The following is a 27,739-nucleotide window of genomic DNA, read 5'->3' as shown; positions in this document are numbered from 1 at the left end:
TTTGGGCAAACACTGCAATATTTTAAAGATAATGTTTCTGTGTAGTTGCAAAGAATTTGGTGATTTTTACTATTTAAAATACAGAATATCATTGCAGAACTAATCGAATATAAATAAATCTCTGTACAGAAGTAAAAGGACTGAAAACAAACATTGCATGCAGGTTTTTTACCGGCACCCAGGCAGCTGTAAGACAAACATGATTCCTGAGAGGAAATGCATACCGCATTCTGCTTGTATTACAGGGGAAGCTCACCATGCTGAACTGTCCTGCCTAGAGGTCCAGACATACCCATTAAAACTGGTGGTGCATTATGTTATGTGAAATATGACTAAGGTGGCACCATAGACTGTATATGAAAGATAGACGGAGCCTCCGGTGGTTAAAAGTGAAGCCTATGCAGATGTGCATAAATCTGCAGTTCCCCCTTCATCCACTAGGGGCTGACTGCAAAACAGAGCAAATCCCCATAGACTCCCATGTTAAAAAGACCAACTTCACAGCAGAAATAAACATGTTTACAGCCTGGTACAAAAATCCATTTTCGGTTCATAGGTCAGGTTTACCTTCATGACAACTGTGGGGGGAGTGAATTTTTTTTCTAACTCGCCCGTTTAAAAGTAAATTAATCTCAAAATTCGTCATATTAAGGGATGTGTCCTTTTGACTGACAGGTACCCGATCTCCCGCTTCAAGTAAGAAGAACGTAGAACAACTGCGGTTTTTAGCCGTTTAACAACGTGACTTAGCTTTAGCCTGCTCCGAGTTAGCTGAGTTAGCTCTTAGCTACAGCCAGCTCGGAGTTCGCTCGATGTCAATCATCCACCACCATGCTCAGAGCTCCCCTCTCAGCTCCACCTCTTTGCCCATATTTGTATTTTCCGGGCGAGACGACACACATGCCCCTGCCAAGATGGCGATGGTAGGAACCGCCCACCGAACTTCAATTCAGCTCTTCAGAAACCTATGGGTGACATCATGGAGGCTCCGTGCATCTTTTTATATACAGTCTATTGGTGGCACCAAACTGTTTCGGAGTTGAAATCCAGTATGAAACTAAATCACAAAACCTTTTGTTCTCACATTTCATTGTTGATTTGAAAATGCTTTCAGAGCGTTAAAGGAAGGTTTAGTCCAACAAGGTGGTAAACATGGACCACTCCCAACTGTTTCAGAGGTACTTTTTCCAATATATGAATCAAATTTCCCACTTTTCCTAATTTCACGCATTGTCTTTCCATACATAGTTGCAGTGGTTTTAAAAAGCATTCGCTTTACTGACACTTCATGAGACTCTTTTAACTTTAGTCAAAACAGGGTTATATGATGCGGTGCATGTAACTACTCTACTTTTGCCAGCTCCTTTTATTCCCTCTCCTCTTTATCTACGTTTTAGCTTTTCTGCGACAGCCGTGGCAGAACTCACACTGCTGTAAATTGTGTTGTGACATGGCGACTTGTGACATTTCACTTGTCAGCCATCTGCTCTCTAACCACACGGCACGCTGCTCCGTTTCCCTTCAAAGCGCAGGCTGAAAGGAATTCTGACAGACGTGGCTGATTTGTGGAAAAAAGGGAAGAGACTAAAGAAGGGGAAAAGGTTGCGGGGAGGAAAGCAAAGCCGTGCAGCAGCTCCACTTGGTTTACATGCTGCGCTGCCTGACGTGAGAGGGAGGGTGAGAGGAAAAGGGAGCGCAAGTATAAATAGCTGTTACATAACATCCCTTTGTTGACGCCAAGTGGCAGAACGGAAGGAGCGAAGGGAAAGCGCTATGACCTTGTTTTTCAGTGTTGTCCACCCCCACCTCGCTCTGCTCCTCTCTCATTCCACTAGAGTTTGTCTCCATAGAAACATGTTTACCCAACTCTACAGGGGACCCTCAAATGATTGTCTCTATCCTCATTCCTCCTATGTTACTATCACTCCATTCTCTCTTTGCCTTGATCACCAAGTGTTACTTCATCCCTGACGTCACCTCTTCGCTCTTGTCCTTGCTTTTGGAGCGCTTATCAAAACACAGACGGCGTCTTCACACGGCAGCGCGCATCCTGAAAATGTGGGCGCGAACATCAAAACACTACAAAGGCAGCAACGTGGTTAGACATGAAAGTTTTCACAGGTTTTCACTTCTGATTTATTGTCACAAGCATTTCTAAAGAAATGCCTAAAATGAAAGTTTTGTTGTTTAGTTACTTTTCTTTGCTGTGGCGTCCTATGCAGGCCATGTCTCCGTTTCGGTGACGCACTCAATCCGCTGAAGTTCAGTTCTTTAGAAACTGCTTTCAGATTATAGTTAATCCATCACCATAAGGCTGCAGGTTCGCTGCACAACATTATAATGAATTCTCTAACTATCCCACTACCTTCACACCCAGTCAGTGTGAATAGAATAAAATCAAATAAAAACCACAATGAAATGGAAAGCCTTTAATAAAGATGAAACACCCCTGGTGGCACGGTGCTGGTGCTGCATTCAGTAATTCAGACTGACAGCGGTATCTCTGACCAGGGATATCCTAGAGATGAACACTGCTGCTCTGACATAACAGTAAGCTGTAAAAAAATAAAATAAAACTGATTAAGAATAATGTTGGCAGTCACACACTATGGGTTAAAATACTGTATTGTACAGCATGTGTGATTTATGAGCTGAAGCCAGAGACAGCTGACCCAGTTTTGTGAGTGTAAAAGTCAGTGGGCGTGTTAGCGTATGCACTCTCCAGCCTGTGTGTGCTTATACTGTACAAGTGTTTGTGTGTCTGTGCCAGTTATGTAATGATAAAGGGTGAGGGAGTGCTTTTCTTTGTGTTTTCTCTAGTCTGATCGATGGCGTGTTATCCTGGCTCTGATCCTCATGTCTCCTCCCTTCTTCTCACACAGACACACCCCTTCCTGCAAGCCAATGCTTCAGCTGACGGAGGTCCGAATTATATTAGCAAAGACAGACAGGCAGGCATGTCCAGTACAGCTACCCCCCCCCCAAAAAAAAACCACCACGACCACCTCACCCTTCCCTCTTCAGGCATGCTATGAGTTATGTGCTATGACTAGGGTTGCCAGTTGTGCAGTTAATCCCTTCACTTTGCTCCTCACTCTACCATCAAGTTGTTTATTGCGTGATGGCCTTGCTTAGCAGTTCCCCTCTCCTCGTGTTGCTATCTCCTTGTCCGTGAGTTTTTGGCAGAGTGCATACGTGCAGGAAGCCTGCTGCTCAGTGGTGGACGGCCGGGGTGGGGCACAAGCCTCTGGAATCTGCTGTGGGGAACAAGCACACAGTTATGTCATTGTTTAATTCTGTGGAACATTGGACTGCAAAATAGTTAGCTCTGCTCGGTATGGGCCACATAATCTCTTGTTTGTCTGCTTGATTTCTTTAATCTTTGTAATTTTCAATGAAAAGACTCAACAGTGTCCTTAAATTCAAATCTCAGCCCTTTAACCTGAACATTGCATGTAAGCTTGTCCTTGAAGAAAAAAAAAAGCAGTCAGACGAAGACCAGGGAGTCGGACAAACATGGCTTGTTTTCTTCGTTTAGCTTAAAATCCTTGTGACTATCATCTATTTGTTTTCTCTATTAGCCCAGTTTCACATTTAACCTGGAAAGACAGAGGGTTATGTAACAAACTTTGAGAAGTGGCCTAGATACTGTCTGATAACGTCCTGTCGCTCTTGTGCTCCTCTTCCTTCCCTTTCTCTCTCTTTCTGTCATTTGTTTTTTTGTTATCCTGCTTCCCCCCTCATTCTCTCCCTGGGGGCTCTTTTACCTCCATCTCTATCTGTGTAAGTAGGCCAGGCTTCGCCCTCTCATGTTTAATTTTTCACCCTGTTGGTGTGACAAGACTGCTTTGGCTGGTGAGAGCCTTTGCATAGACTGTAGCAGTAACAGTTCTTACATAATCTAAACAACGGCCCTGTGGGTTGGGACACGGTGTATACATTTCGCCTGGCAGGCTTGAAAGTGCTCTAATTATTCCTGACCCCATTTTGCTGCTATAACTGCAATATTTAAACACCCATATCTGTAAATCCATGCTTGCTTCACAGTAGTTATATAATGTTTTGTGGAGGCCAGTTTTCGCATCAAATGACGGCTTGGAGTTCCTCTTTAAGGTTAGACTGAGCTGACTAAAACAACTTTGAAACTATTATTTTAATTAAAGATAAATTTTCTTATGTCACGCTCTTTTTCTCAATAAGGAATAGTTTGCAATTTGCAATAATCCTGTTGTAATTTCCTTGAAAAAGTTGGTCACGTCTTAAAAAAACCCATCTTTAGCGCCCAGCCAGATTGCTTCATTGAAACAGTTGTAAAGTATTTTCCATTTGAGTTTTAAAATCACAAGAAAATGCGCAGTGATGTCCGCTTTGACCTGTTAGGAGCTTCTGAACGAAGGTCACAGATCAACAGAACTCAGACAGCTCAACTGAAAAAAGCAAACTTGTTAGTTCTAAAATTATTAAAACATATTTTTTCCACCTATCAGACATTTAGCCATCAGTATTCCTAAATTCTGTAACTTTAACATTCATAGTTTGAACGTCCTCTGCGAACAGAGTGGATGAGTTTTCGGCATGGTGTGTACCACAGTGAAGAAGCTTTTGGTCAACCCAGTTATACAACCTGTGGCAGCGTACATCTGACTGTCGCTGGTAAAGAAAATTGTAAAACTATCAGGGGAAAAATAAGGAGTATGTTGACAATGATTGTCGACTATCTATAAATTTGGCTCTTCACATATCAATCAGTACTCACTCCTGGTTCTCTTTTTCTCTGAATAGATATCTAAACCTCCATGATGTGTGTTTGTTTTTTCACAAACTTACCATGATGCTACTCGCTTAAGTACATGCATATCTACAGCAACCACAGTGCGAGATTGTTAACCTGACCTGTAAGTCCACCGTGCATGCCTCTCTGAGCTGGTTGGAGCCCTGGTTGGAGATGCTTCTAACACCTGCAGTGTCACATTTAGAAATTTGCTCCTTACAAAAGTAATCCAATTATTTTTAATGCTCCTCTTCAAGTAAAGACGGTGTCCCAAGTTTAGCAAATTCTGGCATCTGGGTATGATGCATTTCCATGCAGAAGGTAGAACAGTTAGGTTGCATGGGTGCTAACTGCACAGCTAATTTCCAAGGTCGGCTCATCCAAGGCTAAAGCATTGTTGTAGGCCTATTTATAACATTATGGTGTTAAGAGGTGGAGCTGCAGGGTTTTGTCTGCTTCAAATAGCTGCTTACATGTCGTGGAAGGTTGATTTCACAGAAAAAAAATTGTACATGAAGTCCAACTCACGTCATGACATTGTTCATATGGATAAGAAAATCTTGCCTGATACGATTAGTTTGATTATATTTCTTCATATTTTATCTAAATAATTCTTGACTTTGCTGCAAATTGGTTTTTTGACCTGCTATATTAATAGTAAAATATTATATTGGCATTTATTGTTTGATATGGTCTGAAGTACGCTTGCACATTGTACTATTCCTTACCAGTATAAACAGTCTCCAGTGATAACAGCAGACACAGCTGTTTTGCTAGTAGCTGGTAACAAATTTGCTCACCGTTTTGCCTTTCTTCTCTCATGGCTTCAGCGTTCTTTCTTTTGCCGTCTGACTGATGACAAGAACTCAGAAAAGTTCTTCCGGGTCTTTTATGACCGGATGAAGTCTGCCCAGCTTGAGATCAAAGCTACTGTGACGGTAAATACAAGCGATCTGGGAAACCGAAAGAGAGACGATGACAGCCAGGAGAAAGATGTTCCCGTTCGTAAAAAAGGTCAGAGATCACCTGTTTTAATCTAATGCATGCATCAACAGCCAGCTTGTTAGTTTGCAAGTTACAAATGAAGAGGATTTATGAAGTGATGGTTATGTAAGTGATGACTGTATCCCTATTTTTTTGCCTCTGTTGATGCAGCACGAGACTCAACAGTGGTTACAACAGAGGATGTGAAAGAACAACTACTAGAGGCCTCATCTGCGACCAAAAAGGCCTTCAATTCTTATCGGCGTGAGGCTGACCCGGAGGACCATTTTCCCTCAGCAGATGGCCACCCCACCGGTGGGGACAAGAACCAGGATGAGGGAGAAATGAGCTTTGTGATCGTTATCATGCAGCCTATTCTTCGCTTTCTGCAGCTTCTTTGTGAGAATCACAACCGTGACCTACAGGTGGGACAAACTCATCATCAGTCGCTTCTTTTAGAGAATTTAGCTCGTCTACTTCATTTTCTCTGGTCAATATAAGAGATTTTTAAACCTCAAATGTAGGATTTGAGCAAAGTCAGGAAGACATGGTGCTGCGGTTTTAATTCAAGTCAAACAATGATTATTTATGATCACTCAGGACTGACTTCTTTAGAAGATGGAGATGCTAATTATGCATAACTATTATTCACAGATGATTTGGTGGAATATGAAATATCTGAACGTAATGCTTTTACTTCAGATCAAATTTATCAAAAGTATCTAGTAATAAGCAAATATGACCGAAAACGTAATCCTTATGTTTATTGTTGATCTGTTATCATTTCACCGCCTGTGTTTTCTTGTTCCTGCCTTTCTGGCCCTTTTTTTTGTAAAGTAATTGTGATTTTATCTGTGAAAATTCTTTATTCATCCCCGAGGGGAAAATCAAAGTATCTTTGATTTGAAAAGCACTACATAAATAAACGATGCTCACATTAGTCACAATGCGAATCCTGCTGCTGCAATTACATGTAGAATAAACATACTTCCGTAACAGGTTTGGGCTCTTGTTAAATGAGCCATGCATACAGGCATAAAAACGGATCTACACATATTTTTTTATTTATTTATTACTTGTTTATTTATTTATTTGTTTGCTTGTTTGTTTGATTTATGTACTAAATTAAGTTTGGATGGCGAGTTATCACCATTCATGCTGTGCAGAAGTGATCGTCATTTGCTACGAGTTCATGTGACTTGTATTTCACACTGCTGGATTGTAATTTCAAACTAAATCTTTACAACTTGATTACAGTTTTATGTTTTGCATTATATTAATTGTTATTTTTCATTTTGTCTTTTAAATCATGGCAAATGAAGATGGATTACTCAGTAATATATATGCCACCTGTCATCATCTGCCTTCTTTAATTTAGTTTTTGTTTGTCTGCCCAGAATTTCCTCCGTTGTCAAAACAAAAAAAACAACTACAACTTGGTGTGTGAGACCCTGCAATTCTTGGATTGTATCTGTGGCAGCACAACGGGAGGTCTCGGCCTTCTGGGACTGTACATTAACGAGAAGAATGTTGCCCTAATAAACCAAACTCTGGAAAGTCTAACAGAGTACTGCCAAGGCCCCTGCCATGAAAACCAGGTACAAAAGCCATGGCACAAAAGTCAAGTTTTAAGACCATATGTCTTTTTTTTTTTTTTTCTTTTTTTTTTCTTTATACATACACATTTCACAATCTTTACTTGTTTCAGAATTGTATTGCCACTCATGAGTCCAATGGTATTGATATCATCATTGCGTTAATCCTTAATGACATCAACCCACTTGGGAAGAAACGGATGGATTTAGTGTTGGAGCTCAAGGTAGGTTTTGCTGGTTAAAAGTTTGATGTTATTTTAATTTTTTTTTTAAATTATTATTATTATTATTATTATTATGCATATATATATATATATATATATATATATATATATATATATATATATATATATATATATATATATATATATATATATGTATAATGTTTATTGAGTCAAAATGAGGGAAAACCGGCTGTAGTTCCTGGAGTATGACTATAAGACTTGGTGTGAACCTGCTTAACCATCTGAACTAACTGTTGTGCTTAAATGCTTCGACACATTTTTCTAAAAGGAGGCTAAAATTTCAGTCAATTTCCCCTGAAGCACCTCACCTCACTCTCTTGCTTTCTTTCTTTTCCAACCTCAGAACAATGCATCCAAGTTGTTGCTCGCCATCATGGAGAGCCGACACGACAGCGAGAATGCTGAGAGGATCCTGTACAACATGAAACCTAAAGAGCTGGTGAGAAACTGATCTCATGCATTTAATTTCATCTTTTACCAACCTGCTTCTCAGATGCATCTGCTTTGCTGGAGCCAGGTTGTATGCTGTGAAACCAGAAAGGTGTGAGAGAACGCATGTGGGTTTTTGCAGGTGGAGGTGATAAAGAAGGCTTATCTTCAGGGTGAGGTAGAGTTTGAGGACACAAGGGAGGAGGAGGATAACGGAGATGAAGAGGAACATGATGCTGCCTCGCCCCGAAATGTTGGACACAACATCTATATTTTAGCTCACCAGGTCTGACTGTATTTCTGCAACATGCTAGTTGACACAGCATGACATTATGATGAAATAATATTCATCTCTGCGCTGACACCAGAAAGTGAGATGCACTCATTATTCACGTGTTGCTGACAAGCACACTCTCTTTGGCTCTGTCCTTCATGCAGTTGGCGCGTCATAATAAAGAGCTGTCCATGATGTTGAAGCCAGGAGGGGCCAACGGAGACGGAGATGAAGCCTTAGAGTTCTACGCCAAGCACACTGCTCAGATAGAGGTCATAAAACACAACTCTTGTCAAAGAACATCAAACAAAAAAAAAGAATCAAATATCTGTGGCAGTTTTGCACAGAAATGGTTACACATGTGGCCTGCACACAGGAGGTAAATGTACGAGTCTCTCTGTTCAGATTGTACGTCAAGACCGCACCATGGAGGAGATAGTTTTCCCTGTACCCAACATCTGTGAGTTCCTGACCTCCGAGTCGAAGCTACGGGTGTACTACACCACCGAGAGAGACGAGCAGGGCAGCAAGATCAACGACTTCTTCCTGCGAGCAGAGGACCTTTTTAATGAGATGAACTGGCAGAAGAAGCTCAGAGGTAGGGGAGAAGCTTAAGCATTTGATTGCTGGAAATTTAGAAGTATTCTGTTAAGGTAGAGAGTGGACGGTGCAACAAAGGTTCCTGGCTGGAAACAAACTTTGTCCCTGTCAAGCAAAGCTTTTTACTATTAGGATGTTTACATTTAGCAAATATAGGAACCTTGATTTGTAACTTTGTAAGACTGATTGCTTTAGGGCTGATTGATGCTGATTAGTAAATAGTTTGCACAAACTCAGTGACAGTTGATGATTAGACATTTTTTTCTGTGAGGAATTTGAAAGTTCCTCACCTTCTCGTCTATTGACTAAAAAGTTATGTACAACTCAATTTTAGCTGCATGCAGTCGACTATTTGTGCCCCAAAGACAGATTGATTGATGCTCCAGGTGTGTAAGACCTCTAACAAGTGCTGGAAGGCAAGATGAGCTGCCTCAGCAGCCCTCTGTTGTCTTGTGTGTGCTCATGCTATTTGTTTGTGCATTTTTCTGGTGTCTGAAAGCAGACTGGGACTTTCCACATTCTTTGAGCCATGAAACTTTTGTACAGTAACCTTATGAATCACAAGTGAGAGCGTGCAGGCTCAAGCTCACAAACATACACACTCAGACCCGCACCCACACTTCATCACACTTCATACCCACACAAAAGCCTTATTTTGTCTCTCACTCAGAGGAGGGGATGGACACAGAAAAGTCCCTGCATCTGTTTCTTTTTTCCTATAAAACCTTACTTTATAAAGTTGTGCCTGAGAGTCATGTTGTAGGTTGGAAACAAAGGTCAAAGACATGCTTTTAGAGTTACGTTCTACATCAGTTTGAACTTGTATTAAATGCATATTTCAACGTTGCTTTAAATATGTTCTGTTGTTTCCTGACAGTTTTTTACACTCTCATAGTGAACTTTTTAAATTCTGCCTTTTTTTTTTTTGTTTGTATAATTTAAAGTCAGATATCTTGAATGTTTGAAACATTTACAAAATAAGGAATCCTCCATCTTCCCTTGAGGCTCTTGAAACTTTGCATAGTTTTAAAAAAAAAAAAAAAAAAAAACCCAACAAACTCTAAATGATCATAGAAATTGATCTGACTAAAGTGGCTGGTTTCTTCTCTCTTCTCCAGCCCAGCCGGTGCTTTACTGGTGCTCCAGAAACATGTCGGTGTGGAGCAACGTCTCTTTTAAGCTGGCTCTGCTCATGAATCTGCTTGTCTGCTTCTTCTATCCTCTGGAGGGGCGGCACAAAGGTCAGTCACATGAGTCGCCGCTTCAGTAAGCAAACATTTAAAAGTAGACTCACAAGGATTAGGTTCACATCCTGTTGCTTGTGTCAGTGTGAAACTTTCAGTTGCATTTCCAGTTTGTCAGAAATTTACGAATAAAGAATTTTTTTTTTTTAGATGTTTGACTGTCAAGTCGATTATGTGCGTTTTGAAAAAGATGCGTTTCCTCCGAACACTTTACATGTTTTAGAGGAATTGTTTATGCTTGTTTGTTGTATCGTTGCACAATCAGCTTTCTGTAGAAACATGGTCCAGGCAAAGGTTACACTCAGTAAGATGCAGAACAAGAAGGACAGAAGCTTGCAGATGTCTACAAGGCTCCATTTTCCAACTTGTGCTAACATGCCCGGGGTGGAACATGACTTTAACAGATATGTGCATATTTTGTAAAATTACAGCAAAGTCTTAAGTATGAAAGGAGAAATTACGTAGAAGCAAGTTGAAACTTCATCCCATTTACATTTACATCACTCTGGTAGGATACTACTTTGCTGCCACCCACAGAGGCAGAATTTAAAGAGCTAAATCCTTCTGCTGGGAGGGAACGTTGACCTACTGATCTCATTTTGCCACTGTGTTCTGATCCACTGACTTCTAATCACCTGATCAGGATTTAAAGCAGGATTTGAGAGGCCCTTTATCTTCGTTCATCAGACACTCACAGATTTCATGAGTTTCAGCTCACATTTTCCCCTCCAGTACATGAACACCACAGTAAACATGGCCGCAGTTTGCTGTAAACAGAGCCAGCACTGACCTGAATAGTACATGTCATGTATCCAGGTCACCAAAGGGTAAATGTCAGTCACCCAAAAATGTGGGCTTATCTTGTTTTTCTTTTGATTTATGTACACACACATAAACATATGTGGAGTGCAGTTAAAAATATTTCCCCTTCTTCTAGATTTGTTACTATTTTGCAAATTTGTCTCACTTTCATGTGATCATACACATTTTAATAATACATATACATAACCTGAGTAAATAAGAAATGTATTTTTAAATGGAATTTTGATTGATTAGGGGAAATAAGCTCTCCAAGCCTCCAGGACCCATGTGGAAAAGTATTTGCCCCCTGATGCTAACAGTTAGCACATGTAGAATTTAAGGACTCCATTTTTTTATTAACACCCAAATTTTTTTGGAATTAATTAATTGTATTTACTGCATTAAAGTCCTTCCCCTAATATCGATACAACATTGATGTACCTAGAATTTTTTTTCAGTATATTTATTTATTTTCATGATTGAGGAAATCTGGTTTTATTTGTTGAAAGTTCAGAAATTCATTCATAACTAAAATCTTTAAGGAATATTTTGCAAAGCCAGCATACCTATTATATTTACTTTCACGTTGTTTGTTCAGATCATATCATGTCATTTTATTCCCTCTCCTCCCTCCTATCAGGAAACTGGAAATATAAACCTGTATGAAGATCTTCCAACATTAATTCCTTTTTTTTTTTTGCCAGGGCTTCTATCTCTGTGTGCATAAAGTTTAAAAACAAACTTTAAGAATTCCTAAATATTGGCATTGTTTTACATTTGCATACTGTTTTAAAAAATGTGTAAAATTTGCTGCAGTCTAAGATAAAAAGAGACACCCACATGCTGTACCTTTTACACATAAAAGAATCCCTGCACAAGATGAATGAGGTGTGACTGTATCCCATCTCTACTCTGGAAACGTCTGTCTGCAAGACATCATCACGTGAGATTTCGACATACCTTTGACTAGCTCAAACAGCCACTTTATGACTTTTGACCTCTGTTCTCTCTCACACACACACTCAGGCACACACCCACTACTCTCCTCCCTCCTTTGCCTAGGGCTTTAGAATGAAGGTTATAAGAGCAGGAGATCTAGATCAGTGTGTTCTTCCTGCATGCATGCATGACTGGCTGCCTTCTGATAAATAACTTCAGAACTCATCGCACACATGCTCACACTCACACTGTTTGTGCGTGCTGCTTTCTCAACTGTTGATTTTCTACTTGTTTGTAGACGTATAATCCACTTGCACATGTAACTGAATCTTGAGGCAGGTGAAGAGTTTGTGAGCGCACGTAAGCGCCTCTCTTTCAGTCTCCAACCTAACTGGAGCTGCAAGTTGCTCCCTGCTCATTCCTCATGAATCTTTCAGCTGAGGTATTTTTAGAGGCTGTTATGTAAGTGGCACCTGTCATGTGATCTCCACAGGGATTGGAAAAAAAAAAAAAAAAGGGAAGGAGACAAAGGGAGGCAAGTGGGCAAGGAAAGGAGGACTCCCTTAACTGCAGCGCTGCCTTTTTGTTTGTTTTTTTGCATTTCTACGTGTGTTTATTTTTTATAAACTGCACTTCTCCCCCGCCTTCCTTGTTTCCGCTCATTTTATGGATGATTAATGACTCGTGTACATACATAGAGATCATTTCCAGGTTAAGTTTGGCCTTGCCTTTAGGCATGGTCCTGCATGCCTAAAGGCATTAGTTTGATTGACCCATGGCCACATGAAACACTTGACTAGAACACTAATCCTGGATTTACCTCAGGATCAAGAGGGGTATCAGGTTGGCTCTTACTAAAGCTTAGTGTGCACACACATACACACACTTGCTCTCAGTAAAACTGTGTCATACATTTTTGGATGTTATGCAACCGGCTTTCTTTTCCAGCGTAAAACATGTGCCAACTCACCTGTGCGATGATTCGCTGCAGCGACCCCTTCAGAGGGACGTGCTGAAAAGAAAGCAACTTGTTTTCTTTCAGTTCAAAGTCTGAAGAATGAGGAAATATTATGGGAACCCTGTTAAAAAAAAAAAAATCAGTGCAAGATACAAACTGCACTGACATCCTCTCAATCTCTCAGACAGGTTTAGTTTATGGTGCAGAATTTTTAGAATTCTTGAAACTGGTGGTAGGTTTAGTCAGGTATCCCTTCCAGCTGGCCTGTGTGTTGTATATTCAGTTTCCTGGTTCTGTGTGTGCATTTGTTTCCTGCAGAAATACTGGATCCTCATCTCTCTGCACTACTGTGGATGGGCTTCTTGGCGACGCTGGTCATGGTTGTCATCATGCCCCAGCCACTGGGCATTGCTGCCCTGGTCATTGTCACTATTCTCCGTCTCATCTTCTCTTTGGGCCTGGAGCCCACGCTCTTCCTTCTGGGTGCTTTCAACGTGAGTGATCTAACTTTTGTGGTTGACTCATATCACCAGCAGAAGTTTTCAGAGATCTTTGTTGAGCATAATTCCTTTGTTCCCATTGAAAGAAATTCTCACAACTTCAGCAAATTTAGTAAAAAAAACTGCTTACATGGCAAGAATCTTGCTGAGGAAAACTATTTTTCTGTGTAGCTGAGCCATTTCATATATCCTCTTAATACTAAATGTGAAAAAATAACATCTTTGTGTGGGTTTTTAGTGTGTACTTCTAAGTACTAAGAAATCTTCACCCCACCAGTACCATTTCTCCTTTTAACTTTCACACTCATACCCACTTGGCATGTCGGTGCACCACCTGTCTGCGGTGTTGACCCCAGTCACTGCAGTTCTGCCTGGCAGAGCCTGGCTGAACTACATGATATGAAATGCGTCACTGGACCTGAGAAAGAGAGCGTGCAAGAGAGAGAGAGAGAGAGAGACTGCCCCACAGATTTTCTAGATGTCCTCTTGAGCAAACACATGTGCACACAAAGTAAAAACCTTGAGCCACGTCTCCCTACACTTGCTTTGTTTACATGTACAGACAAAAGCAGGGCAACAAGAGAAATTAGGTTAAAGCACGAAATCAGAGAGCATGTTACCATGGGAAGCAGTAACCTGGTTACTCTAAAAATCCAGTTTATTCTCTGGTCAGATTTCCCCTTCACATTTTTGAACCAGATTTTCTTTTACACAGGTGAGGATTCTTTAAATAGGCCACATTTCAGCTGCAAAATTAGCTGTTTAAATTTGAGTTTCAGTTTTGGTCAGAGAACATTTTCACTGTGTGGGAAAAAATAGTGTGATGACCTCTCCTTTCATGCTTCCCCACCGCTGTCATTTCCCTGTCTGAAACATGTGTCAGTCACATAAAAACAGAAAGAAACCTTGTCAGAGTTATAGTATATCTGACCCAGAACTCACCTGAAGAGTCCTGGTCTTGCTGTCTCAACCAAATTTCTTTTTGTACCCCTTGCTACCTAAATTCAGGAAAACGGGTTTCATATGTGGGAGGAAATCTGTTTCAGATTACGCAATTCTGATTAAATTTGCCCTGATTTAGTTTGAACCCTAACATACTGCTGTCAACACAGCGTCTGTCAATACAGCCTCGATCAACCTCCGAGTCCGCAGCAAATGGCATTGTTGATTTTTGTTTCCTCCAAAGATTTATTTAAGGATTTATGATCCTATATTCTAATTATTAATAACTTGTCTTTTACCTTCCAGGTTTGTAATAAAATCATCTTCCTGATAAGTTTTGTTGGAAACCGAGGAACCTTCACACGAGGCTATAAGGCCATGGTGATGGACTTTGAGTTCCTCTATCACCTCTTCTACCTCATTATCTGCTGTCTGGGGGTGTTTGGTCACGTCTTTTTCTACAGCCTGTTGGTGAGACAAACACACATAGATTATGTGTTGTAAATGCATATTCTAGAAATGTAGCATTGTTGCTATCTATGCATACACAGGAAATAAGACATTTTGAGTAGAGATATGTATAAGATCTCATCTTTGACTGTAATCTAAGCTTTTCATCATGGTGCAGTCAAGATCTTATCCTCCTCAGAAACCTGAGGTTGGTTTCTTGGTGGTGGAACAAAGTTGCTGCTGTTGTTGATGGTGTGGTGTTATCGCACATGCTGTGTGCTGGTGCTTTAGGTCTGCTTCTCAGACTGAGTAAACTGGTTTTTGGGGGGCTTTTTTTTCATAGGTATGAGCAGCCAATGAAATATATGTCATTAATAACACTTTGTGTAAAACATACTAAAAAGCTGCATACTGTGAAGAATACTAACCAAGGAACCATTTGTTGTAACCTCTGTCCCTGTAGCTGTTTGACCTCGTCTATCGAGAAGAGACCTTGCTGAATGTAATTAAGAGCGTGACTCGTAATGGACGCTCCATCGTGTTGACGGCTGTGCTCGCTCTCATTTTGGTCTACTTGTTTTCCATCGTTGGCTACATCTTTTTCCAGGACGACTTCATCTTGGAGGTGGACCGTATCCCCAACGCAACCCAGAGTCAGTACAAACTGCAGTCAGTTTTCTTGTTTTCCAGATGGCCTTAATGAAACAAGTTCTGCTTTTCAAAACGAACGGAAAACATTTGCATGATCCTTTTATTACTTTCTAGAAAGTGGAACTAGTCTGACTGGGGAGTTTCTGTCTGCAGGAATTTGTCATGGAGGGATTGATAAGAACTGCAGCACAAACCCACTACAGGAAGGTAACTATTAAACAATAAAAGAACGTGCATGCATTCCATTGTTCAATGCGTGGTTTTAGATCAGGCGTGTTCAAAGTCGGTCCTTGTGGGCAAATGTCCTGCATTGTTTTTTATGTATTCCTGCTTTAACACACATAACTCAAATTAAATGGATCTAACAGCCTATAAAGTTCTTCACAATGACTTATTAGTTTGGGTCAGGTGTGTTGGAGCAGGGATACATGGAAAACCTGCAAGATTGTGGCCCTTAAAGACTGAAGCGTGATGCCCCTGTTTTAAATGTGAAATACTATTTTAAGTATTTCTTATCCTAAATGAAATCTGATTTAAATCTATTAAATATTCATTACTGTGAGCTCAGTTTAATTGGTGATAAGGTTTTTGGATAGAATTACAGAGACTGGAAGGAGACCATTAAGCACCACTCGAACTCGCCGTAAAATAAAATTGAATGGAAATACAGAAATGTGCACGCACAAAGACCAAGGTTATGGTTGGGTTTTGATGTTCCTTGTTTTCTCACTGTGGTGTTGAATCATTTTATGCAGAAAAGAGAAATAGCAAATAAAAGGAAATTGCATCATGAGGAAGACAACAAAGAAGCTGCAATCATGGGATAGAAAACAAACTTCTCACCACAGTTGATAAAAACAAATTTGTGAGATTTAAAAGAGAAAATAATGCATTTTCTTGTGTTCTGCATTTCACCAGTTCATACTTACACGTGTGACTCGGTTAGGCATCACATGACTACCACTTGACCTCATTTACTCACACATGACCTCATCGACCCCGCATGTGACATCAATTTATGGTTTTGTCTCAAAAAGGTGAAATTCCAGGGAACTGCCCCACCCGTTAGACTGGTTGGTGCCATCAGGACTGAAACGGCTAAAACCGTTGTTTGTCACAAAAGTCTGTTAGTTTCGAGTTACAATCGAAAAAATCTGACCTACTTCTGCATTATCCTGCTTCTCCACTTAGATTAGTCAGTTCAAATCATTCAGCCTTGAGCCAAATTAAATCTAAGTCAGTTTTTAGGATAAACAAACACACAAAATGAGCTCTCTCTTGTTTAATCGCCCCAGAGGTGTTAAGCAAGCCCAGCTTCGAACTATTTTAAAATTGGCCTGTAAACGTTCTAATTAAGTTTTTGTCCGTCTAGCTTGTCGCATTCCAGCCAAACAAAATTATTTCTGCTGTGACAAACAGTAGTAGCGCTCTGAAAGAAAACATGTAAACAGATCTTGTGGTGCACAAGTGGGTCAAGGATGTTTTGGAAAGAAAAAAAACATTGAAAGTGTGATTAAATGACTGCATGCCACTCTGGAATGTAAACACATTTCATGTAATCTACATGTCAAAAAGGGTCTCTTGCTCCATGAACATTTTTTTTCTAATTTGTGTCAAAGAAGAAAACAATCTGACAAAAAAAAGGTCTTGTCGCTTGTTGCTGAACCTGGATCTGAGTAGCTGAAGAAACTCCAGATAGTAACATCTGTGTGTTTCTGATTGTGATGTGTCTGTCACTGCTGAACAAGATAAATCTGGTCTCATCGGATCACATTATCTACTTCTACGACTGTTGTGTGAAAATTTTCTCTCTCGCTAATTCAAGGCTTTTCCTTGAGTTCAACCTTGACTTTATTCTTTGTATTGTGTGTGTTCATGTGTGTGTAAATGAACATGATTTTATTTTTACTGACACTATAAAAAATTTTTTATTACACTTGATCTCACCACACATTCAACCTAACTTCAGGAGTTTCTGTTACATCTTCTTGATGCTTGCAACACACCTCCACCCCTGTGAGACAAACTAACACAACCAGTAGGGTTCAATAACTGGTTGGAACAAATTTCCAATAGAAGATTATAGCACTGGTTATCAGCTGGTCTGGCTTTGAGACCCACCATCACCACTAAGCTGTGTGACAAGCTGTGATCCAAATCAATGAATATTTTCAACTGTTAAACCTCAGATTTTACCAAATTAATGATGACAACATGCACAAACATGGAATCAAAAAGTGCAACAGCCAAGAGGTGGTTCCAAATAAAAGAGTACCCTCAAACTGAATATAAGACAAATACAGTCGTGGTAAAATGTTCAGTCACTTAATAAAACAAAATTATAACAGTTTCAGTTTGTGTTTTTCCTACAAAAGGAATGCCATAAAAAGTGTAACAGACAAGTAAATAAAATCTTGTTCCTAATCTCACTTTAACTGTAATAATAAATATAATTCTGTGATGGACTGGCAAGCTGTCCAGGGTGTACCCGCCTTTCGCCCAAAGACCGCTGGGATAGCCTCCAGCTCCCCCGCGACCCTTCATTGGACTAAGCGGATAGGAAAATGAATGAATAAATAGAATTATTTGGGAACACTCACTGAATCTATAACAAGCAACATAGTAGATTTTTATTCACAAACTCAAAATAGATTAAACAAAAAGATTCAAGAATACAAAGTTAAGTTTTCTTCTGATTACTATGAGTAAACACTAAAAAGCAAAAGATAAAAGTCCCTCTCACTTTGCCTGTGGTGTAGCATCATCGTCTTAGCGCCGGGTCTGGAGAAATGAACTGAAGTGGGAGGAGGGTCTTTAGTTCCTGACAACATTTTGCCCAGGTAAAGGCCTTCGACCCACTTTTGGGTTGGAAGGGACCCACCAGCTGAGAATCACTGATGTACCAAACTACAGGCAAGAAACGGAGCAACCAGCTTTAAGTTAGAATTAGCGTGCAAAGTGCAGGACACTCGTGGAATGCAAAGCAGCTATTAAACAGTTTAAAATCATCCTATATGAAGTTATTCCACATGCTAATTTACTAAAGATCTCTCATTTGATTGGACTGGATTGTTTTTTTCAGAGATTTTGTAATTGCATGTCAGGTCATGATTTTTCCATGCATATTAGTTATTTATCTGGATCCTTTGGACTGAATTAATGCTTTGAATAACAGTCTGCTGGTTTTGATGTTACATAAAAACAGACGTGTTTCCTTTTGAGGTCCTGACATCCTGGTTATACTAGTTCACTGTGATATCACTGTGTGCAGTGATATAACTGTACTGTTTTATTATGTTTCTACACTGACGTTGAATTCTTTATCAAGTTTGAGTTTTATACTTGTTCTTTCTGCTACTTCAGATTTTGGGAGTGACGAAGAGGAGGATGACATGGAACGGACTTGTGACTCTTTACTCATGTGTATTGTTACTGTGCTGAGTCACGGCTTGAGGAGTGGAGGTGGTGTAGGGGACGTTCTCCGTAAGCCTTCTAAGGAGGTACGTGCTGGTGTGATGAGGCCCCTTTTAATATGCGTGTGAAAGGGTGGAGCGGGTGTAACACTTGCTGCTGCAGCGCAGGTCATGCGACTTGGCTATGAGCTCATAGTCCATTGAACTTGTTTTCATTTCAAAAGCATGGAGGTTTTGCAATATTTCTGCACAGCTGCGCTGCCTCCACCTTGTGTGAGAATTAAGCCTTAAAATAGACTTCCACTGAATTCAGGCTAAACCACAAGTGATGTCAAAAGAGGATGTCAGCGTCTTCCTCACATATTCACAATGTCTTGCTGCCTGCGAAGGTTTATAAAAAATCTAGTAGAAAGTAATAATGACATGGTTGAGCCAGTTTACTTTTTTAAAAGACAAGCCTGTGCTACACAAAAGGGAGTGTGACCACGTTAGGCCGCTGGTCACTGAGGGGCAGTTTAATGTGTTCAGTGAAAACTAACTAAGACGGATGTATGAAGACAAGCTGCATTATGTCGACCAGCTTTCTGCCGTCTCTATTACTTCAGCATCTGGCAGCTTACCCCCGTGACCTTGTTTCCATTAGCATGTTTGAGGGCCAAGGTTAACCTCATTTCAAACTCATCACATCATCCCAAACATGTAAAACCCTGCTTTTTGGTTTATGCGTTAAAACAGAACAATCCGAGTTTGTTCTCCATTATTCACACTATTTTGTCTGAATAATTGAAACGGTTACTGATATGTCTAATGTGCATATTGTACAACCACGTGTGTTTTGTTTTTTTGTTTTTATCCCATCCAGGAGTCACTGTTTGCAGCCAGAGTGATTTACGACCTGCTGTTCTTCTTCATAGTCATCATCATCGTCCTCAACCTAATTTTTGGTGTAATCATCGACACTTTTGCTGACCTTAGAAGTGAAAAACAGAAAAAAGAAGAAATTCTTAAGACTACTTGCTTCATTTGTGGTAAGACTGCTCAGTCCATCCATTAAAGTCGCTATAATTTAGAGTTCAGAGGTTTTTTATGGGAGACGACAAAAAATACATTTCTCCCCTCAGTCCTTGAAAACTACATTATATTTTCATACTATACACCGCCTTAAAGTGTGTTTTGCATGAATTGTTTTTTTCCATTCATGTCAGAGGGCTCTGGCATGGTTTTGGGTCCACTAAGCATCGTTGTTGAAGAGAGACATTTGCTTTTTTGGTGCAGTTTCATTAATATGCTGTCCACACTGAGGTGTAGATTCGTCATGCTTGTGCTGGAGTCTTCCACAGAAATGTCAAAGTAACGTTTTATTAAAGGCTGCTTCGTGGTGGAGTACATCAGAGTCATCATTAACCTCTCTGCTCTTTATTATTTTTCACACTTTTTTACTCTTTGCATCAGTCCACTGTGGTAATTTCCGGTCTAATACTCCAGTTCAACCTAACTTTTTTTTTTTTTTTTGTCTTGTCCAGCATTTAAGCAAGCAGACTGATGTTCTGGATGCTGTGTTCTGCTGAGCAAATTTATTTTGCCAAGGGGAACTTTTATAGATGTAATGATCCCCTTGTTTTTCTTGATTCTTATTTTATTTTTCTATTTGCTTTGGATAATAGTTTGTATTACAGAGTTTATGCTGCTGGACCTGACCGGAAAGGACAGGAAAGGGGCAGAAAGAGAACAGAAAAGAGAACATAAAAAACGAAAAGAGATCAATGCATACACGTATATGCACATACATACCCACCTACATATATATGTATATACACTCGCACATACAGTATATATATATATATATATATATATATATATATATATATATATATATATATATATATATATATATATATATACATACTTGTATACATACATACATACATATATATACACACATATACACATACATATCCATACACATACATACAGACATATACATACATACATATGTACACACACATACCCACCCACACGCATAAATATATACACCCACACAAGCCAACTCTAGATTAATGGTCCCTGTGGAGAACAAGTTCAAGCTAACTTTGAACAAGTCATCATTTGACCAGCGCATATTCTCTCTCAGCTGTATGAGAATGCATGTCTGCATTGCCCTCACCCCTCTTAGGGTGAAGGATCATGGGTCTTCAACCAGTTCTTAGACCATTTTGGAAAGTCCAATCTGCTCTGACTGGTTAAAAAAAAAAAAAAAAAAAAAAAAGTGATAGCTGCTCACTCTTTGGGTCAAGCAAGCAGCTAAACATGGACCATCTAAATTTGTTTTATTGTGATGACGTCAAGTATGCTTCTGGCTGGTCAGGAGCAGTGTCACCTTTTAAAGTGGACTAAATGGGGAATTTGGGTTTTAAAAAAAAAAAAAAAAAAAAAAGGGAAAAACCCAAAGAGTAATAATATATAATGTGTAAACTATTGAGTGATGGAAAATGTAGAAGTAATATTACAGTCATAAGGGCACAGTGTATACCTGGGAAGGCATTCCTCTCTTGTTTGAAGGGCTTCGTATTTGAAAAGCTGTCCACCATTAGAGCTTATTTTCTCATCTATTTAAAGTCCCTCCTTCAATTCCCAAATTCCCCTCCCAGAAGATTAGATTTTTCTCGTGTATTTGTGGTTTCTGGTAAGTGCGTCTATGAAGGTGAATGTAGTTTGTTGCAGTTCCCCTCATCTAATCCTCCCCCTTTTTCAGTTTGCTGTAGTTCCACAGAAGGCTGAGTCACGCGGGCTTCCTGCCATTGCTCTTGCTCGCCTCCATAATTCATGTCTATGTCTCACGCATTTTCTCCTACTCGCTCATGCACTCATATGCACACGCCTAATTTCCTTCCCATATGCTTTTGTGCAACTCCACTGATCCCCCTTTGTGTAGCATCATGTACATCTCCTTATATGTACAATAGATGTGTATTTATCTAAATAAGTACATGCTGTGCAGAATGTGTATCCTCATTTTGATGAGCATGAGTCCCAGTATTGCATGCTGCATGTGGACATGCGTGTGAGCATGGTAGGTCAGCCAGCGAGGACAAGTGGTAAGCATATGGAATCAGAACAGTATTATGTCAGGCAGCCAGCCATCAGCTCTGATTCACTCATGTTAAATAAGGCCAGGACACGGGGAGCTGCTGTCTCTATGGTTTCCAGAAGGACCACAAGAAAACTGGAGATGCAGAGATTAGGATCAGATCTCTGCAAGAAATGAGTGGCCTCACGTCGTCTACCTTGGTTTTATAAGACATTGATTGCTCTTTCAGTGCCTCTTGTATCAGTTCGTAGATCTCATGGGGGGTAGTGATCAATTTAAGTCCCCAATTTCCTGCAGCTGCAATTGTATTTTGTGCTCACTTCCATTTTCTGTCAAAGGTTAAGAAATAGTGGTTGTTTTTAAATAGTTTTTTTTCCCTTGAGTCATTACATCACAAACTTTAATGTACTATGTTTTTTTGTGAAAATAGGTTTGTTGAATTCTTGCTTTTTTTATTGAGGCAACCTCTGATTGATTATATTTGGCAACTTTATTCCTGTGACTTTGTTAATAAAATAAGATGTGTGTGCGTGTGTGTGTGTGTGTGTGTGTGTGTGAGAGAGAGAGAGAGAGAGAAATATTCTCTTTTCTTGAAGAAGAACACAACTATATTGGTTTAACTAAACTGGTTTAGCAAAAGCAATTTTTGAAACCATTGGCATCGACAGCAGAACATCTGCCAAATTTGGGAATTAAATTATCATTCTTGCCAGATGACGTTCTGTAAATTGTGAAGCAAAAAGAAACATTCTTAGAAGATCATCTTTAGATGTTTGTTGCTTTTTTTTAATCATATTTTTATCATATCTTTTTATACAGTGTGTAATTTTACTATTCTACACGTAGAATATCTGCAAAAGACTAAAGTTTACTCCAAAAGAAGGAAAGCTGCTAAATTGCTTGACACACCTTTGTGTGTGTGTGTGTGTGTGTGTGTGTGTGTGTGTGTGTGTGCGTGTAATCAAGGTATTTCCTCTCTTTATATGTAACTCATCTGAACACATCATGGCCAATGATTACTTTAGCCCTTTTCACACCTCACTTTATAGCTTGATGCAGCCTTGCTGCATGTAGGTGTCATCTGTGGATTGAATTGATCCACTGGACCTCTAAACCAGCATAGGAGATGGGAACAGAGGAAAGATGGTCTGTGTGTGTGTAAGAGCTAGAGTTTTGGAACAAGCTGCTCCAACTAATGTAGCTGTAGTGACTTAGCTGATGATGCTTGCTGTTTCTTAGTACAAACCGAATAAATAAACTCTGAATAAACCGACTTGTAATGCGTAGATTAAACGCCATAACCTGTCTATGGAAATTCATGGCGTAAACGTCGAGTGTTGATGTGCTGTTACAGGTCTGGAGCGTGACAAGTTTGACAACAAGACGGTGACTTTTGAAGAGCACATCAAAGAGGAGCACAACATGTGGCATTACCTGTTCTTCATTGTGTTGGTGAAAGTTAAAGATTCCACAGAGTACACGGGTCCAGAGAGCTACGTGGCTGAGATGATTAAGGTAAACAGAAAGTGTGAAAAACACCTTAAAAGTTCAGTTACCATCTCTCTATATCTTGTAAGAAGGTTTCATTCACAACAAATATGCATTGTTTTGGGATTTATGTGCGAGCTGCACAAGGTCAAAGAGGTGTTTTGATATAATTCTTCTCTCCCTTTGAGGTTGTTGATTTATAGTCCTACATGAAAGAGCAGCATTATTAACATTTCTGTTTGTGTCACGTTATTGGCGTCTGTAATTAACCAATTTTTTCCATCAGTGTGTGCTACTGAGTCACATGTGTTAACATGTACCGGCATGTTTCTCTCTCTCTTAGACACATGCACACACGCACACTTAAATGTGCCTTGTGCTGACCTTGGAGACTCCCCATTGACGCATTACTTTCCTCTGACCCTTAACCTATCTATAACCTAATTGTAACCCTGAACCTAAAGCCAAGTCTAAACCTTAAAAAAAACAAAAAAAAACAGTGTAACCATGGTAACAAAACTTGTTACTCTTTTCATTGCAAGTCCCATTAGTTGGTGAGAGTGAGATTTTTGTTCATATCAATTAGGAAATATAAGGACACAAACACACCACAGCATCAATCTGTTCCTCTTTTCTAATCATAACTAACAGACGTGTCGGTTAAAACCATTTTACAAGACAAACCAACAAGACAAAGAGGAAGTCAGTTAGACAACAAGTACATGAGCCATGCTCTAACTCAAAGCTTGATAAGGACTTGTTCATCATTTCTATTGCATTTTCACGTGAACTGTGGGCTTAAACGACGGTCACGTTCCACTGTTCGGATTGTTGCAGTCACAATATGTAAACATGTGGAGCTGTTTGTCTGAATGCTTGATTGCCAACGTTTAACCCTTTATTAGGTGCTCTATGAAATAGTAGGAATTTTTTTATATTTTTACCTTAAAAGTGTTATTGTGATATTAGGGGGATATTACAAGACTTTAACCCTTTAAAGCCCAACCTAAAAGCAGTGGGGAGTAAAGTCTAACTTTTTAAACTGAAGTCTTTATTTGACCGTTTAACAAAATCTCGAAAAAAAATACATATTTTTAGGTATTTTTGCCATTTATTACAAGGCAATGGATGAAAATTATTGCAGTGTACTCTTCTGCTATTTGGTATCCACAAGGGTGTGTGAGATCAGTACCATACGGTGTACAATAAGGTTTTGAGTAAAGTTTCTACCATGAAGTGATGAAAAATGTCTCAGAAACTGTCTGTATCAAATATGATACATCTGGCTTTGTAGGGTTCAATTTTGATACAGTAGTAAGTGGTCTGTAGTCAATGTTTCTTCTTTTCATGTTTATGGTGAACGCTAATTTCAATGAACCATCTGGGATGCAGTCTGATCTTTGACCATGTGGTTTAATATTTTCATGGAGTAGCGTGTGTAGACATTTGTTTCTTCGCCCAATAAATTTAATGTTACCTGTTCTTTTTTTAAAAATTCTATTCAATTCTGTTAAACTTCTTTTGTATGGTGCAACTTCACAAGATTATCACATTAAATAAAGCCAGTCTATAATAAACAACCTAGTTAAGGAAAACCAACAGATTGCATCAAATCTTACCTTGATCCAGTCCCCCATCCTGAGCTGCATGAGGCGACAGTGGAACTTAACACTGGCATGAACAATCACATGAACTCCTCACACAATTGCCCCGATGTGTTTGCGTAACCACAGGAGCACAACCTGGACTGGTTTCCTCGGATGCGTGCCATGTCGCTGGTGAGCAGTGACGCGGAGGGGGAGCAGAATGAAATCAGGAACCTGCAGGAGAAGCTGGAGTCAACCATGAAACTGGTGGCCAACCTATCTGGACAGCTGACTGAGCTCAAGGAGCAGGTACCTCCGCTATCAAGTGACAGAAATGCTGGTGTTGTAGCACGCCACCCTTGATTTATTTTTCTTTTGGCTTCCATCCAGCATTTTGGCTGCTATCAGGTAGCTCTGTTGCCACTGGATGGAGGTTAAACTTTACAAAAACAACATCCAGAACTTTTTTGGGGTTTCCCAGCAGAATATTGTATTTCAATAAGATGATCCATGTTATTACTTTGATTTAATATTTTTTATTGAATTCAAACCGCATGGACAGTGTCGCACAGTTACATTTACTCACAACCAAGAGGGAAAAAAAAACAGAAGGAAGAAGAAAGTCTTCCTCACTGACTGATCAGGAAAGAAAACATATATCCTTCCTTATCCGCCGTCTCGTTGATCACAAGTAAAGAATGAAGAAGCACCAAGATTCTGCTTGTTGGGGGTTTCTGTTTTTACTATAATGGTTTTACAGAGCATATGAACTTTATACTGTTCCAGATCCATACCAGTATGCCTGAACAATGGCTTCACAGCTCCACAGAATGCTTTTCAGCTTTATGGGAAGGTCATACTGTGAGTTTACAAAAGTAAACCTAATTTAAATGTCACTCTTGTACTGTTTTGTTTGTTTCTCTGTGCAGATGACGGAGCAGAGGAAGCAGAAGCAACGAATCGGTCTTTTGGGTCACCCCCCTCACTTAAACATTAATCCTCAGCAGCCTGCTTGAGGACTCTTCAGTTACTTTTAACCAATCACTGAGCACCCCACACCGTGCACCACATTAGACCAAAAACTGCCAAAAGGTGTCCATCTTTTGTACGTATTTAGGTCACAGTCTGACCGTATTCTTTACCAGACACTCCTAGAATATATTTCTTCATCAGGTATGTTATTGAGTGTCTTTGTAAAGTGAACAATGCTGTGTAGTTTGGATGTACCTGCATGGGTGGAGTGTGCACACAGTGGCTCAGGACCTGAGAAGCCAGTCTTGTGAGTCTGAGATGGACGCAGTGACTTCAGCTTCACTACCGTGACTTTTGCATTTGACCCCTCCGACAGTATGCCAAAGTTCAGCCCTTGTTCCGGAGGGGATTTTTCCTGTCAAGTGTCCTTGTGTTGAGGTTTTAACCCTCAGTGTTGCACCAGCAAACTCAGGTCACATGTTGATTTGAACATTTGTTTCAACCTTGCAGCATTTGTTCCACATTTTCAACTGACAGCAATAGGAATGCTTAATATTATGCAATGTCTACATAATGAATGATATTTTTGTTGGGATTATGTTTGCTTTTATATTTGATATGATTTATATGACATTTAAAACACAAGGAAAACAACTGCAACCTGTTCTGGAGAGCAGTTTTCCACAAGCATGTAATCCTGTTAGAAATCCTACACAGTGTTTTGGTTTTTTCTTTTCATCTTGAAGGAAAGCATTTGTTATCACTTCCAGAATTCATTGTAATCTCAAACACAAGGTCCTTCTTGTTCTAGGACAGTTGTGATAAAAAAAAAAAAAAAAGAAAAAAGATGGATATGTGGTTACATTTAAGCTTTATGAAAGGATAAATTAGACTGACCTATAAAACTTTTTTTTTTTTCGTGTTTTTTATGAGTTGCAGGAATGGAGGATAAAAAATCAGTCCAGTAAAACTGCTTCACCATGAAGCTAGGTGTATGTTGCTGTGATTAGTTAAAATGGGCGATATGGAGTCTCATTTGAAACAAATATCCAACTTTTGAGGATTTTGGGAGCCGCGTTTTGCTGACTTTATTCTTTACCTTCAATATCTCTGCACTGAATTATGTAATCTCTCCTTAATTCATTTAGTCCCAAGCACTGATGTTTTCTGTCGCACACAATCAACTGTTTTTGTTTCCACTTTTTATAACATTACCAAGAGAACGACTGTTTGAGTGTTCATGTATGTGTGACAAAAAAGAACTAACAGACGTCACTTAGCGTGCTGCTTGACCAAACTGAAGTTTTCTACTAATTGCTGGTTTGTGTCTGAATTGTACATTCCATTCTTGGAGTCTATTTAAATAAACTAGAGTGTAAAATAGTCTGCTGGTGAAAACTGTAACTTTGCAGGCCAAGAACTGAAGAGGAGGACCAGAACAAATGTCACACTAAAGGAAATGATTATTTCTTTATGGTTATTCCCCCATGTCGCTTCTATGCTGTTTATTTTAATACTTCAAAGAGGATCATAAAATTTTAACTGCTCATTTGAAGGCTACTTGAGTGGCATCATGCTTGCAGCACGATAAAGGCAAAAACTAAGAAAAAGAAAAAAAAAAAGCCCTCGGAGAAGTCTGATTGGTGAATTGCCAGAAAATGTGACCCTCTACTAATGTACAAATGAGGAAGTGTGCTTATCTTTAAATCATGCTTTGTGGGAAAACATTTTCATTCAGTTGTTGCAGATTTTTAGGTTTTTTAGTCCTCTTGTATTTGATCACAGCACAAAAGGGCCATTTATAGAATT

At 39.6% G+C, this 27,739-nt stretch overlaps 1 protein-coding gene across 1 annotated transcript in view; it reads left to right on the top strand.

Annotated features, from left to right (window-relative positions):
* LOC306756986 (inositol 1,4,5-trisphosphate-gated calcium channel ITPR1-like) overlaps nucleotides 1-27,210 on the top strand; it is a gene marked incomplete at its 5' end in the record, with an annotated part of 83,715 nt that extends 56,505 nt beyond the window's left edge. The window contains 18 exons of the mRNA XM_079241946.1: nucleotides 5,602-5,785; nucleotides 5,927-6,180; nucleotides 7,153-7,353; nucleotides 7,464-7,574; nucleotides 7,939-8,034; nucleotides 8,167-8,310; nucleotides 8,463-8,570; nucleotides 8,704-8,896; nucleotides 10,017-10,139; nucleotides 13,159-13,334; nucleotides 14,589-14,753; nucleotides 15,196-15,385; nucleotides 15,498-15,590; nucleotides 18,747-18,883; nucleotides 19,659-19,824; nucleotides 23,239-23,399; nucleotides 25,106-25,267; nucleotides 25,888-27,210. Of these exons, the coding sequence (XP_079098072.1) occupies nucleotides 5,602-5,785; nucleotides 5,927-6,180; nucleotides 7,153-7,353; nucleotides 7,464-7,574; nucleotides 7,939-8,034; nucleotides 8,167-8,310; nucleotides 8,463-8,570; nucleotides 8,704-8,896; nucleotides 10,017-10,139; nucleotides 13,159-13,334; nucleotides 14,589-14,753; nucleotides 15,196-15,385; nucleotides 15,498-15,590; nucleotides 18,747-18,883; nucleotides 19,659-19,824; nucleotides 23,239-23,399; nucleotides 25,106-25,267; nucleotides 25,888-25,974 (2,751 nt within the window). The 3' untranslated portion in view covers nucleotides 25,975-27,210. The remainder of the gene's footprint in view (nucleotides 1-5,601; nucleotides 5,786-5,926; nucleotides 6,181-7,152; nucleotides 7,354-7,463; nucleotides 7,575-7,938; nucleotides 8,035-8,166; nucleotides 8,311-8,462; nucleotides 8,571-8,703; nucleotides 8,897-10,016; nucleotides 10,140-13,158; nucleotides 13,335-14,588; nucleotides 14,754-15,195; nucleotides 15,386-15,497; nucleotides 15,591-18,746; nucleotides 18,884-19,658; nucleotides 19,825-23,238; nucleotides 23,400-25,105; nucleotides 25,268-25,887) is intronic.
* Nucleotides 27,211-27,739: the final 529 nt, after the last annotated feature.

Source organism: Telmatherina bonti, assembly GCF_933228915.1.
Source record: "Telmatherina bonti genome assembly, chromosome: 6".
Taxonomy (NCBI): domain Eukaryota; kingdom Metazoa; phylum Chordata; class Actinopteri; order Atheriniformes; family Telmatherinidae; genus Telmatherina; species Telmatherina bonti.
Note: the sequence above shows the minus strand (reverse complement) of the source record. Positions and strands in the feature narration are given on the sequence as shown.